Below are 15333 nucleotides of genomic sequence, written 5' to 3' on the forward strand. Positions count from 1 at the left end.
GGGAGCTTATCAAATGCACAGAGCTTTGCCAGGCTGTTTACACATGGCTTGTAGTCAATCTCCACCAAGCTTTTATGAAGATGCCATCATCTCCATTTTAGAGGTGATTTAGCTGAGACTATGAGAAGTCATTTGCCTAAACTTTCAGAATTGGTCTATGGTTGAGCCAGAAATCTACCAAAATCTGCTTTGCCCGAAATCTTTTTCATACTGCTTCCCAGAATCATGTAATAGCACCTGGCTCATAGGACATACCCAGCAAACTAATAATGGATTCGCAAGGGCACTTAAAGCAGTCTATGGAAAAACTGAATTAAAATGCATTTGTCTTGGTGTACAAATTTTTGAAAGCCACACATAGACTTTTTAATGTTATGCATGTTCTATAACATTTTGTAGACCCCTCATATGTTCAATAATACGTGGTGCTTGGGATTTTATCAAATGTTTAAAGTGGACTGAACCTTTGTGGGAATGACTGAGAAGAAAGAACTTACTTTTAATTTATTTTTCAAATCAAATACTTACGTTGAAGTCTCTATGTTTCAGGCAGTGTTTTAAATGCTTTATACAAATTAACCCATTTAATCTTCATAGCAACCATATTTGGCGGAGGGCGTTATTATTCCCATTTTACAGATGGGGAACAGTAACTTAATTGACCTAGCACACAACGAGGATGTGGCAAAGCTAGGTCGTCTGGCTCCAGAGCTCCTGCTCATAACTGCTACACGTTCCTGTCTTTGTGAAGCTCAAATGGGCTGAGCGTGAAGAACCTTGTGCAGTAAGCCACGGAGAAAAAGCTCTGTCCTTTCCCTTTCTCCCATCAGAGGCCAGTTCCCCAGCTCTTATATCAGTGATTTCGTAAGACTCACTGTCTAGGGTATTAGAGGCATTGTGCCACTAAGATCCTCATACATACTTCGAGTATAAACTCTGTGAGAGCAAGAGTGTACTTGTCCTTTCTGCATTTGTATCTTTGACAAATAGCACTCCTCAGGTAGCTGGCATATGGCAAACCACAATAAATATTTATGAAATAAGTGAAAGAAACCCTCATCAAACCATTCAGGTATCTGCTAAGATAGAGATGTAGAAGATTTTTGCTCATGAATTTTTACAGTAAAATGAATCACATCTATAAAGCAACTTGAACTCTTGGGCACTGAAGGTCTTTAATGGGGATTCCTGTCTTGACAACAAAATAAACAATCAAGAAAAAATATTTTAGGAATCAATTTACAGATGATCTAAGCCACAATTAATCTTGTACACTGCGTATCTTTTGCTAATGTGTATTTTTCAAGAGTGTTCTCAATACACTCTGGAATTATGCTTAACAATTACTCTCATGAGTCATTCGACTTGAAAATTGATCTTTCACTTGGAAAAGCGCTTTGGAGCAAATACTACCAGCAAAGAAAGAATTACAACGATTTAAGGCTCTGAGTGGGAGTCAGGTGCTGCAGAACAGAGATGAATGGATGAACAAGGGAGCAGCCGAGGAACACTGACACAGTGCCTGTCTCAGAATTGGCAGCGAAAGGAGCTTCTGAATGAACTCCCCTGAGAGTTCACGGGGGAAAGCGGAGGAAGGTGCCTGCAAACACCAGGCACCCGAATTCCACTCAGTGCCACAGCCCTAGGGGTTTCTTTCTTTTGGAGGGCTCAAGGGAGCAGCAGACATAAAGGGATAAGAACTAAGGCTCTGATGTAGGTTCCGTGAGGGCAAGGCCATTGTTGGGCTCACTGCTCTTCCCCAGCATTTAATCAGTTCCTGGTTCAGTAATGTTTGGTGACTGGATGAATGAGTAGTGTGCTGCGACCACTTCAGAATCTCAGCTCCCCATTAAAATTCTCAACTTCCTTCACTTCCTGAACCAGCTGGCTTTCCTCTTTTTAAATTGGGTTTAGTGGGGCAGGCGATGTGGTCCAGCAGGTTAAGCCAGCACTGGGGAAGCCTGCACCCCATGTCAGAGTGCTGGTTCCGGTCCCAGCTGCTCTGCTTCTGATCCAGCTTCCTGCAATGTGCTTGGGAAACAGCAGATAATGGTTCAAGTATCGGAGTTCTCGCCACCCACATGGGAGACTTGGTTGGAGTTTGTGGCTCCTGGCTTCAGCCTCGTAACCATTCGGAAAGTGAACCAATGAACTGGAGATCTGAGTCTCTGCCACTCTGCCTTTTAAGTAAATAAATACGTCTTTTTTTTTTTTTTTTTTTTTTTTTTTACAGGCAGAGTGGACAGTGAGAGAGAGAGACAGAGAGAAAGGTCTTCCTTTGCCGTTGGTTCACCCTCCAATGGCCGCCACGGCCGGCGCGCTGCAGCCGGTGCATTGCACCGGAAGGCAGGAGCCAGGTGCTTCTCCTGGTCTCCCATGGGGTGCAGGGCCCAAGCACTTGGGCCATCCTCCACTGCACTCCCTGGCCACAGCAGAGAGCTGGCCTGGAAGAGGGGCAACCAGGACAGAATCCGGCGCCCCGACCGGGACTAGAACCCGGTGTGCCGGCACCGCCAGGCGGAGGATTAGCCTACTGAGCCGCGGCACCGGCCAATAAATACGTCTTTAAAAGTAAATGAACCTAGGGGCTGGCGCTGTGGCATAGCGGGTAAAAAGTCACTGCCTGCAGTGTTGGCAGACATTCCATATGGGAGCCAGTTCAAGTCTTGGCTGCTCCACTTCTGATCCAGCTCTCTGCTATGGCCTGGGAAAGCCGTAGAAGATGGCCCAAGTCCTTGGGTCCCTGCACCCACATGGGAAGACATGGAGGAAGCTCCTGGCTCCTAGCTTTGAACTGGCACAGCTTCAGCCATTGCGGCCAACTGGGGAGTAAACCAGTGGATGGAAGACCTCTCACTCTATCTCTCCTTCTCTCTCTGTGTAACTCTGACTTTCATATAAAATAAATAAATCTTAAAAAAAAAGTAAATGAGCCTAGTACTTACCTTGTAAGATTGTTGTATGGATTCATAGTGATAACACAGGTAAAACATATAGCAGAGTGCTTAGTGCATAGAAAACAATGAACATAAGTTCTTGATGCTATTATTGTTATAATTATTGGCATCATTAGTAGGGACTGTCAGCTGCCACTGCATCTGATATTTGGGGATTAGTGGACCTCGCTTCCTCCCAGTCATCACAGTTTTTTCAATGAATGAAAAGTAGCAGTATTAGAGGTCCTTGATGTTCCTGTATTTTAGCCTCATTCAACCCTTGTTTTTCAGTGTTACAGACAGACTTCATAAGCTGTTTTAATAGGACAGTGGCCTTCATGCTGAGATACTAAGTGATCGTTTTTAACTCATCTGCAGTGGTACTGATGGGGTAAGGACTGGGCTTTGACTTGAGTCAGGGCATATTCTCACTCCTCTTAAGCTAAGACTGAGGTTAAGTTTGAGTGCCTCTTATTGCCACTGTTAGGAAACAGGGGAAGAATATTCTTGAGCCCCTGGATAGCCAGAGACTGGAACTTGTTCATTCATCACTTATTATTTCTTACTTATTTTAATTTTTATTTGAAAGGCAGAGAGAGATCTTCCATCTGCTAGTTCAGTCCCTAAATGCCTGTAAGAGCCAGGGCTTGGCCAGGCCAAGGCCAAAATCCGATCCTTGAACTCAATCCAAATCTCCACATGAGTGGCAGGATCCAGCTGCTTGAGCCATCACTTGTTACCTCCCAGCATGTGCATTAGCAAAGAGATGAATCAGTAGCACAGTAGCTGAGACTCAACCAGACACGCCATAGGGTGCAGGCATCCCAAGTAGGGACTTCACAGTCATTTGTTCAACAAAAGGTGTGTGCGGATTCTGCTGCGGTATTGTAAACATATCACAGGACCACCATCTGGGGAGGGTGTGTCTTGGCTTGCCCAGGTTCTCCTCCTACTGCCACCCTCATAGGGAGGAGTTTGTGAACATGACAAAGCAGAGGGGGCAAGCAGGGAGAGTAGTCACAAGCACACAGCCCTGGAGCAGATAGCTTGGACTCCATGTAGTTCACATCATGGAAAGTGGCAAGCAGAAAAAGCTCCAGCCCCACCTCTGCTCTAGGAACTCATGGGATCTCAAGGGTGCACACACTGGAGGCATCCCCCCTCTGGACTGCAGCCTCCTTCAGGCCTGGGCAACAACAGGGGGCTGGCTGGCCACATTAAGCTGCCGTCTGCCTCCCACCAGAGGCCTCGGGAAACCTATAAAGTTTCTTACCTGCCCTTCCAGGTTGCCTGGGTTCAAAGAGGCACTTTCAGAAGTGAGACTATAATTAGGGGTTTTATAGTTTGTTTGGTTTTGCTCTCTGGGAACAGAAACCTCCTTCTCATTTATAGCATGCAATATTTTTGTAATATTTTGGGTCAGGCACTGTGCTAGACATTTTTTACATTATTTTGTTTTATCTTCATCACAATCTTTGGTATCATCTTTTTTTTTATGAGAAAAATCATCTCTCTTATCTCTAAAGGTAAGTAATTTCCTTAGGTTTGTTTATTTGATTAGTAAGATATAATGCTGGGATTGAAAAAACCTGATGTCTGAAATGTATGTGGAATATGTAAAAAAAAATGAAATGGAAATCTGTAGGGTGATGATGGTGTATGAAAAGGAAGAGAGGATCATGGGTATTGATTAATGCTTTTGATTGAAGGTCAGATTGATGTATTGGTCCTCCTGGCCCTGGGTTCTAAACAGTTCGTACCCAAGGTTAAGGAAAGGAACTGCTAGGCAGGATCTTGTATTTCTGCTTAAAATGAGACAATGGGGGCACATAGAGAAAAAGGGGAGGTGTGGCTCTGCTTAGGGGGGAAAGCATTTCAAGAGAAGCATGAATATATATATATATATATATATAGGCAGCACTGAATAATAGAGTGTGAACCCACACTGCCTGCTGACATTCACAGGAGCCAACTACTGAAAGACACCAGCAGCAAGAGCCTTGGGGATGCCATTTATGGATGAGAGCTATTTATGAGCATGAGACGCCTCAGAGTGGGAATGTAGCGTTGTTAGGTCCCTCTGGGAAGTAAACGAGGTGTTCAGGGAAGTATATTCAGTTCTTTTAGATCTCTACTTACATTCACCGCAGTGACAATAATAATATGCTGCTCTTGGCTTCCACAAGGGGCTTTCTCAGCACTGGGGACTGAGCCCTCCTCTGTGCCAGGTGCTGTGTGGAGGCTGTGAGACGGACAAAAGTTTCTCTCACAGTCTTGTGTTTTGAGACTTTCTAAGCCAGTTGGGCGTGGCAACGCACCACATATATAAACAGCTGTGCAAAAATCAGACTGACATACAGATGCCAGGTAGCAACAGAGTCAGCGAAGTCTACACAGACATTGGGGGAGGGGACGATGCATCCATCTGCAGTTAAATATTCAGCCATTCATTCATTTATTCATTAGATATACATTTAACATTATTATGACCCCACATATGCCAAATGCTTTGAATCAAGTGATGAATAAATCAGAATACTCAATATAAAAGCTAGCAAAATAGAGCTGAAATGACCAGTTTCTGTAAGCAGAGTTGTATTGCACTCCTTGGATTCTCCTCGAATAATCTGCCTGATTGACTTTCAACAAATATTTCCTTGGTAGTTGGGAGCAGTTTTTTTTTTTTTAAATAATAGAATGTTTGGATACTACACCGGGCATTTGGTGTAGTTAACATGTTTCTTGAGATACCCATGTCCCATAGTAGAATGCCTAGGCTTGTGTCCTCACAAAGCTCCCAATTCTAGTTTCCTATTGATGCACACCTTGAGAGGTAGCAGCTGATGGCTCAGGTACTTACATCTCTGTCACCCAAGCAGGTGACCTGAATTAAGTTCTTGCCTCTTTACTTCAGCCTGGCCTAGCCCTAGCTGTTGTGGGCATTGGGGGAGTGAACCAGAAGACTGGATCTCTCTCTCTCTCTCTCTCTCTCTCTCTCTCTCTCTCTTCCTAATCTTACCTTTCAAATAAATGAAATAAATAACAAAAAAATTTAGAGACAGAATAGAATGTTTATATGTTAAAACTCGCTGAATGTTATTTGATATTCAATACTAGATATTCTCCATAGAACCTTTGAAAAGTAGAGTAACTTTCAGGTATTTCATAATATATGCTCAAAATGTAATCATAATATGGTAAAATTTTGGAGATGAGAAAGAACCAATGACTAACATTACTAATTTTTTTAAAAAAGATTTACTTGAAATGTAGCGTGACAGAGAGAGGGAGACACATAAAAGCACACACACATATACACACACACAAAGAGAAGGAGAGAGAGAGAGAGAGAGAGAGAGAGAGACAATGCGCTTCCATTGCTGGTTCACTCCCCAAATACCTGGAACATACAGAGCTGGGCCAGGCTGAATCGAGGAGCCAGGCGCTCCAGCTGGGTGTCCCACGTCTGCAACAGGGGCCCACGTCCTTTGACCACCATTTGTTGCTTCCCAGGCATGTAGCAGAAGCGCCACAGCCAGGGCTCAAAGGCACTCAGATATGGAATGCAGGTGTCCAAGCAGCAGTTTAATCTGCTGTGCCACAACACTCACCCCAAGGTTTATGAATTTTTAATACAAGGTTATTGATTCCTCTTATGTTTCTCTAAATATAATAATAAAATAGTGACATCTTGCAGGAAAACCATGAGTGAAACTATTATTATCTCTATTTTACAGATGACAAAGCTGAGCCTCAGAGTAGGTAAGTAACCGTGGGATGGTCTGTGATCAGACCACGTAGCAGGCAGCGTCAGCTCATACCCCAGGTACAGCTGATTCAAACACTTATCCTCTTTTTTATTCATCTGTGTTGTCCCCTTCAGAAAGGGATCCAGTCACATTTTTAATATTAAAAAAGGACATATTAGAAATTGTCATTTTAAAAGAAATCCAAAGCTAGAAGAATGAATTTTGAATGTTTTTTACCATCAAGAAGTTATAAATATTTGAGATAGATATTTTTACCCGAATTTGTACAATACACGACACATACATGTATCCTAACAAGTATACTGAAAATAGAGCTATATAAAAATTAAGAATGGGAATGGGAGAGGGAAGAGGAAGAAGGGTTGGAGCAAGGGCAGGAGGGAGGGTAGGGTAGGAGGTATCACTATCTTCCTAAGTCTGTATATATGAAATGCATGAAACTTATACCCTAAATAAAATTTTTAAAAAATCACATGGAACCCCATAAATAGGAAAAGCTTCTATGTGTTAAAAATACAATTAAAATTTAAAAAAAAGTAACCCATGGTGATGAATACTGTCAGCATATGTCCTCTCAGTTTGGCAGTGTTGGTAGTCTCATGCAAGGGAGAAACAGTGACTACCATTTAGAAATACCTCTCCCTTATTTATTTAGTTATTTGAAAGGCAGAATTACAGAAAAGCAGAGAGAGAGGCCTTCCATCAACTGGTTCACTCCCCAAATGGCCGCTACAGCCGGAGCTGGGCCGATCCGAAGCCAGGAGCCAGGAGATCTGGACAAAGACCTGGGTGCCATAGCAGAGAGCTAGATCAGAAGAGGAGCAGCTGGGAGCCCATATGGGATGGCGGCACTACAAGCAGCGGCTTTACCCACTACACCACAGCGCCGGCCACTAGAAATACCACTTTTTAATAACAAGAGTTATTGGAGAAAAGTTCAGTATGTTTGTGGGAGATTAATATTTGAAAAACTGCATGTATTTCAATTTTTTAAAGCAAAGTAAACATTAGTTTTATTCTATTTTTCCATAAACTTTTTCAAATCCCCTCATGTAATAAGTTCACCTGGGTGGGTTTACTGGAATTTTTATTTATTTATAAGGAGGTCATCTGGGTGGGTTTATAGGAATATTATTCCAAGCCTCTTGTTTCCAGATGAGGAAACTGAACTGACGAAGTTCCGCCAGTGACTCTGTAGGAGGCATTCAGGAGCAGAAGTAGTGAGGTACGTTAAAACAGTTGGCAGACAAGTGACTCGAGGGCTTCACTAATCTTAAAAAATTGCCCAAGACATTTCTTGTAGACCCAACTCTTACTGGAAGTCCATGGGACAGCCTCTCTCCTTAAGCAGTGCAATGTGATAGAAAATAGAGAGAAAATATTGATATTGAATCCTACCAACCTTATTTTTAAAAATCCATTGGTACTAACCAAGGAATTCTATCCCTAAGGTGTCATTAGTATTGAAATGTGTAGAAATTGGTAGCCGGCTGAGAACACAGAGTGTGGAATTAAACAGCAGCAGAGGCGAGAAGGGAAAACTTACTTCTTTTGATGATGTCCTGGAAAATGTCTGAAAAACAAACAAAAAGATAGATGCTTCTGAAAAGGTAAAGCCAAAGGAAGGCAAAAACCCTACAATGGGCTCTCTGTGTGTGGGATGCAAACACTTCGCTACTGTGGACAGAGATTCTGCTGTGTCTCCTGGCAGAACCTGGTGTCCTGCAGAGCAGAGCTCATCATTGTGCGATCAACAAGAACTGGACCGAGGCTCCTTCAGGACACGGGCAAGTACTTGGGCAGTCTGCTATCCTCAAGGGCTTAGGAAAGAAAGCCTGAAACATGTGAAGGGCTTAATAAGTAACTGTTGGATGAAGGGTCAAATGGAGGAATGAATAAATCACACCTGTATTCTTTGAACTGTTAAGAAGTGTTAGAGGTCAAGTTTCAGATGGCCGGGCCCAGAAAGCAGTAGCCTAAGACGAAGGCCTCAGAGGCAGGTACTGTCTGACCTTCTCCTGTCCTCCCATCTCCTACCTCTCAACTCCCAACTCCTTCCCTGGGCAACTCAGAAAAGTTAGAATTCTGCTAGCGCCACTGGCTATAAGCCAGCCACAAAGCCTAGAACTGTTTCTCCAACTGCCTTTCTGCGTAAGAGCTGGCCATAAGCAAATTCAGACGGCCATCCCAGAGGGCTTCTGCCCCATACTAGGGAGGAAGAAATGCTACAGTTGAGAGGCACAAAAGAATCCCGACCGACAGGCCCTGTTGGGTCGATTTCTATCAGCTCATATCCTTTTTGTCCCATCACATTCCTCCACAACTCTCCACCCTTCCTGGAGACAGAGACTAAGCATTAAACCAGATGGCTCCCCCTGGGTCTTTCTGGTGTCTAATCTGAAGACTCCCACGCCATGCAGAACTTTGATTAAGTGACTGTGTTATGCTTTCTTCTTGTTAACCTATCTTTTGTTATAGAAGTTTGAGTGTGACCCTTGAGATGGGGGAGGAAATGGTGCATCCCCCCCTCTTTCTCTACAATAATCGCACCTGACCTTAAGGAGTGTCCAGTCTGGTTGGGGACTAGAGATGAGTCGTTCCATGAAGGCTGACCCGCCTGATATCCCCTGTGAGGGCCATGGAAGTCTGGCAACAGAGTAGCAAAGGGGAGCTGACTTGGGATGAATAGTTCCTTGGCATCAGTTGCTGGTAGCTGGAGGGGTGTTGGTGCTGGTGGAAACTGTGTGTGTGTGTGTGTTGGGAGTGGGGTATTTACCATGCCAAGGGTCTATTGGCTGGTGTGGGTTGTGTTAGCCAAGCAGCCCATTTATGAATCATGGAAAAAAAAAAAAAAACCCGGCCCTGGAATTCAGGCTTGCAGGAGCAGGATGCCCCCCACCCCCACTTTCCTGGATCACTTAGTGATGCTGTAGCCCTTTTAGTTTGTGTAAGTACATTCTATGATGTCAGCACACCCACGAGATGGCTCAACAATGCTATTCCCATGGCTAAGCCACGCATGACTGTGTATGCTCACAAAGAGACTACAAACACTGCGGTATGAGTACCATCTAAAACCCATAAAGGTCTCTTTATGCTTTTGCAATGCAAACTCTGCGCTTGCTTTCCCCTGCACTTATCGATTCATTCCACCAAAGTTTACGGAGGACCTATTAGCGCTGGAATTTTGCTTGGCACCCCGGGGTGGGGTGGGGGTGGGGAGGCTGGGACACAGATGACTAAAACTCGGTCCCTATCCTTCAGGAATTAACAGCTCAGCTGTGGAGTCAAACCGTGGATACAGAAGTCCTCACTATAGGAGGTGAAAACGTCAACACAGAATTGCAGGGGCTCAGCTCCCAGAGATAACTTACACGGAGCTACTGTGGACAATTAGAAAGGCTTTTTTAGAAGTGCTGGTTTTTGAATCGGGCTTTCAAGATGCGGCAGAACGTGTTTTCAAGGCAACAGCCCGGGCGAAGGCTGTGGAAGCCCCGCAGGCCGCGGGCGCAGGGTTCCTGAAGGGCTTTAGCTGGGCCCCGCGTCTGATAAGGGAGCCGGGACCTGCCCAGGGCAGCCGAGCTGGGAGTCGGTCCCGCATCTCTGTGCCTCTCAGGGGTTCCTTTCAACCATTCTCCTCTTTCCTAAAGAGAGTTCCAGTAGTTGGGGGCGGGGACGGGGCCATTTCCTCCTGAAGTGAACGTGGAAGTTTAAAGGGCTGCAGGGCGGCCCGCGGGTGGGTTAAATCTCGCACTTTGGGAAGCTGTAGGGGAAACGTGCCCGAGGCTGGGCGGACAGCCTCTGAACAGCCACAGCAGCGCCCGAACGGTCCCGGCCCGTGGCGGGACAGGCTGCAGGCCAGCCCGGCAGCGCGGGGCCAGCGCCCGCCGGAGCTCCGATCCCTGGGCAGGCGGGCGAGGGGTAGAGGCAGAGAGGGAGGGAGGGAGGGAGGGAGGAAGCGCGAGAGGGAGGGAGGAAGAAAGGGAGGGAGGCGGCGTCATGTGATCCGCTTCCCTGCTCCTTTAAGCGTCCACAGGCGGCGGAGCGGCCACAATCACAGCTCCGGGCATTGGGGGAGCCCGAGCCGGCTGCGCCGGGGGAATCCGTGTGGGCGCCTGCGGTCCGGGTCCCATCCTTGCCGCGCTCCTGCACCCCTGAAGTTTTGCAGCGCCCAGCGAGGCGGCGAGGGAGGGAGGGCGCGCGAGAGGGGAAGGAGCAAAAAAAAAAAAAAAGAAAGAAAGAAAAAAGAAAAGAAAAAAAAAAAGAAAAAAGCACACCCTAAAACATTTATTTCAAGGAGGAAAGAGAAAGGGGGGGCGCGAACATGGCTGGGGCAATTATAGAGAACATGAGCACCAAGAAGCTGTGCATTGTCGGGGGCATTCTGCTCGTGTTCCAAGTCATCGCCTTTCTGGTGGGAGGCTTGATTGGTAAGTGCGAGAGCTGCAAACTTTTCCCCCTTTCTCTCTTTTCGGGCCCCTTCCCTCTTCGCCTCTCGGGCTACTTGTTACAGTATCACTGCCTCGCTTCTATGATCTAATTAGTCCGGCTATTGTGCTTAAGAAAGCAGAGCTCCATGGGGCTCCGTGGGGCACCATCCAGTCTAGTGGCTAAGAGAAAAGGAGGGGAAAAAGTTTTGGCCTAGTTTCAGTATCCACTTGAAAGGCAGGAGGGGGTGGCGGGGGTGGGAATCTTAAGCATGGCGACGGATCGCGCGAGGAAGCGCTGGGTTACGAAGTTGATCGAGCCCCCCCCCCCACCCCGTCTCCGCTTTTTCCCGCGTACCCCCCCCCCCCCCGCCCTTTTCCTCTCCGTTCCCTTCCAATCAGCTCCGGTTGGGCAACGTAATCGACTTTATTAGGAACAACAGAAGAGTCGGGGAACTGCGCCCGGCGCAAACCCGGAGCCCTGCCGCAAAGCTGCGGTCGGCGCCGGTGCAGACGGCGTTCGGTCGTCCTGGTTGGGGTTAGGGGGGGTGGGGGGCGTTTCTAAACCGCACCCCCTCCCGTGGCCGCAGACGAGTCCAGGAGGCGGGCGGGGACGTGGGATGGGGTACTGTAGGGTGAGAGAGCCCTAGGCGGACGCCGCGGGAAGTTGGAGTGCTCGGAGGGGAAAAGCGTATCCGAAAGGTGTTGCTTTTGGCCTCCTGCCCTCGCGTGAACCTCCCCTCCCCCACTTCTTAGAGCCCCAACAGCCGCGAAGTCTGAAGTCCCCGATCCTCTGCCCCCCACCCCCACCCCGGCTGCCGCCGCAGCCCCCCGCAGGTGACAGGTCGCAGGCCCCAGGCGATGGCGCCCGCCGTGGGAGACCTCCCGAGGCGTGCACCTCTCGGAGCCAAACAGGCTTCCGGGTGCCCGCTGTCTCAAGGACCGTCCCTTCGGAAAAACCCCATTCCCCTCGCTGTCTCTCCGGCTTCAGCTCCCTCCCGCCCCTCCGCACACTCGCGTCCACCTCCCCTCAAGATTTGGGACATCCCGGCACAAACTTCAGTGCCAACTCTGCGGCGGGCGGGCGGGCGGGCGCGGATGCGAGGATCGGCTTCCTGCCTTCGCGGCTTTGTTAAAGTTTGCAGAGTGGAGGGAGCCCACGGAAGGGCTGGCCCCGCGCGTCCGTCTGCGGGAGCCCGCGTGCCGTGGGCTGTGGGCGAACGGCGCTGGCGCGGGCGCCGTCGTCGCGAGAGCTGCATGAGCTTTGGGCACCTCGAGTCCTGTGCGTGGCGTTTTGTCTCCGGACTTGGTCTGATGGGGGGCAATTTAAGGGGAGCCGGGTACTGTAAATCGAAGCTAATTGTTTTAGACAAAGGAGAGTGGGTGCAGCTTCATCGAGGAGAGAAATTCCTGGAGATCATGCCTCTCTCCCCGTGTGCGTGTGTTCACAAAGCAGAAAGGGGTTCGGAGTTTGCCAGGCTCGAATCAACACTTCATCGGTTTTATTTCTGGAATCTGCATCTTCGGAACACGCGCACAGACCAGTTTTGGCTTTGTGTTAAGAGCTCCTGTTGGACTGTGTGCCATCTCCATGTTGCCCTGTATTGGATTTTTCGAGGCTCTTAATACCTCGTCTGCTGGGAGCTGAAGGCAGCCTTCCTTGTGCCTTCGCAGTGATTACGCAGCGGTTACAATTACACCTCTTGTCTCCCTTGATGAGCAGTTGCAGTTAGATGCCATTGGATCTTGTGTGATTTCAGTGGCAGACCATAATTAAAATTTCTTGCACCTTGTGCTTTCAGAATTAAATTGGCCTATTATCCCTGTCTGACCTTCATCCTCTTTGAGGTTTTTGCACAAGCAGCGAACCATTACACATAGTTTCCTGGTGTTTGTTGGTGTGTGTTTCTTTTTCTAAAGCTCATCTCCCAGCTTGGAAGAGCCCATTATCCGTGTTCTCCGTTTCCTGGGGCACTTCCAGAACAGGTACAATTTCTGGAATGCTGCTCTGTGGGAGGAGGTCCCAGGCACCTTCAGTGGCTGCAAGATGTTAGAGTTGCTGTAGGGTCGGAAGCGTTGTCTGTTCAAAGCAAAAGGTTTGCCTGGAGTCAGCAGTGCCAAGGGTTGTTTGCTGGAGAATTTAGTGACCTTGTATGACAACAACCTCCAAAAGTCCGTAGTGGCAGCTCCTAAAGCTGAGTAGACTTCCCTCAATTAATGAGCCTCTTTAGTTCCAACTCCCTCCTGAAAAGAAAAGTACCCATGTATAAAGTTTCCTGGGAGACTTTGTTGGGTAAGTCCATTGCCAGTGTCTCTCTCCTCTCAGCCACAAGGCCTTGTCCCCAGTTCTAGCCCAAAGACTACACAGATCAAATCCTTGAACAGTGATTTTCACTTAGAGAGGGGTGTGTGTGTGTGTGTATGTGTGTGTGCGCGCCCCCAAACAAATCTAGGAACTTGAACATGCTCTAAGACCCAAACATAGGAAATGAATTATCAAGAAAAGGATGATCATGTTTTCCACCCAACTTTCCTACACTGGAAAGCAGATGAAACTGAGCAAAAAATAGAACTTCAATCAAGCAGGCAGATGGAGCCAGGAGTTGAAGGAGCAGGGTGTAGGCTGGAAAGGCAAAGCAAAGTTCCTGCACCTCCTTCTGGGTGCCTACCCAGTGAGAGGAGAACTCCCCCTGCTCTTGGCGCCTCTGCTGCTTCAGGGGGCGGTGTCTTTCTCATGTGTCCGCAGCCGCCTAAGGGGGACATGGAGGTGGACCCTTGGAACTGGCCGTAGTCTATATTTCTTTTTGATCACTGTTGTCCTTGATGAGAGGAAGCTTATATATGGCACCGCTCCTATTTTAGGGGTGGGAATACTGCACACACATGTTCACAACACAAAAACAACTAGCAGCCCCTCTTCCAAATCACTGACAAAGTGTGAGCCCCAAAGTGATTCTGCAGTGGCGGGGTGATTAAACGTCCATTTCAGTCCTAAAACTGTGTCACCCTTTCATTGCCTAGAGAGTTTAATGTGACATTTCCGCTGATGTCTTGGTTGCGGCCTTCCAGAGTTGATGGGAGGACATTTAAATATTAACTATAAAAGGAATTAGGAGTGATTGGGTTTTGGTTTAGCCAGCTCAAATACTCCTCTTGCCAACTTGGTTTTGCTTGTTTATGTATTTATTTATTTTCCTTGCTTTGTTGTTTGCTTTGCTTGTGCCAGTGTCCGTGTACTGCTAAACCTATAATGGGATTTTGCAAACAGGATCTGCAAGCAGTATCTGATATGGTAGAACTTAGGGTATTTATAAACTCACCAATTTGTACTATGCTTTCATAAAAACTTTGAGCCCCAGTAAGATCATGCATTTAATTGTTTTGTGTGTTCAGAAGGCTTCCTAAGTGACTGGTTTCTCTAGTATTTAGGATCCATTTAAAAATTTAAGGACCCCTGAAAGAAATTAAAATACTTTTTAATGATAGAGCTGCATATTTGTCCTCCTTAAAAATAAGCCTGCAGATTTCAAAAAATATTTTTTAAATTTTGCGTTTGGTGAATTTAGCTCACGGAGAAGCAGTTGCAGGCATAGGGGAAGGTGGGAGGGGGTGGAGATGATGGGCCCCGGAGTGGGACTGCAGCCCACTAACAGTCATGAACTCGAATCCCTGGCCCATTATGTGCAATTTGCTCAGCTTCAAATTAGTCATGTCTGGTTGAAAAAGCATGTCAATGGTTGAAAAAGCAGGTCACTGTTCTCACCTGTTCTAAAACTGAAGAGAAGGAAGATCAGGCCTGGGTGAACACAAAGCTGTAGCATTGTTTTAAGCATATCAGAAATGAGAATATTCCCAACTTAAACAACTCCAAGCAGGTATAGCAAATGGCCAGTTTTTATTTCTTTAGGAAGGATCACTATTTCTTTCAGAAACTCGCCTATGTGAGTGTCCTAATTTTTTTTAGATGTGATGAATATATTCTGTGAAATATATACATATTATTATTAATGTTCTCAAATTGTACGTGGATTTGCCCGCTCCTTTCAGTAATATAGCCCCTACTATTGGGCTGCTATTGTTTAAATGGAAGCTATTGGTGGTTTTGATTGTGATCTATTCATGTGAGCTTTTGTGTCTGCTATCATTCATTTGAAGCTTATAGAATTTTAGGAAATTAAATTATAGTTATGCAGATTATGT

The 15333-nt window shown here is 46.7% G+C and overlaps 1 protein-coding gene across 1 annotated transcript in view; it reads left to right on the forward strand.

Moving 5' to 3' along the window:
• Nucleotides 1-10702: 10702 nt before the first annotated feature.
• Nucleotides 10703-15333, forward strand: part of WLS (Wnt ligand secretion mediator) — a 115141-nt gene continuing 110510 nt past the window's right edge. The window contains exon 1 of the mRNA XM_002715930.5: nt 10703-11136. Coding sequence (XP_002715976.1) covers nt 11031-11136 — 106 coding nt within the window. The 5' untranslated portion in view covers nt 10703-11030. The remainder of the gene's footprint in view (nt 11137-15333) is intronic.

The sequence above is a fragment of the Oryctolagus cuniculus genome, chromosome 7, assembly GCF_964237555.1.
Source record: "Oryctolagus cuniculus chromosome 7, mOryCun1.1, whole genome shotgun sequence".
Taxonomy (NCBI): domain Eukaryota; kingdom Metazoa; phylum Chordata; class Mammalia; order Lagomorpha; family Leporidae; genus Oryctolagus; species Oryctolagus cuniculus.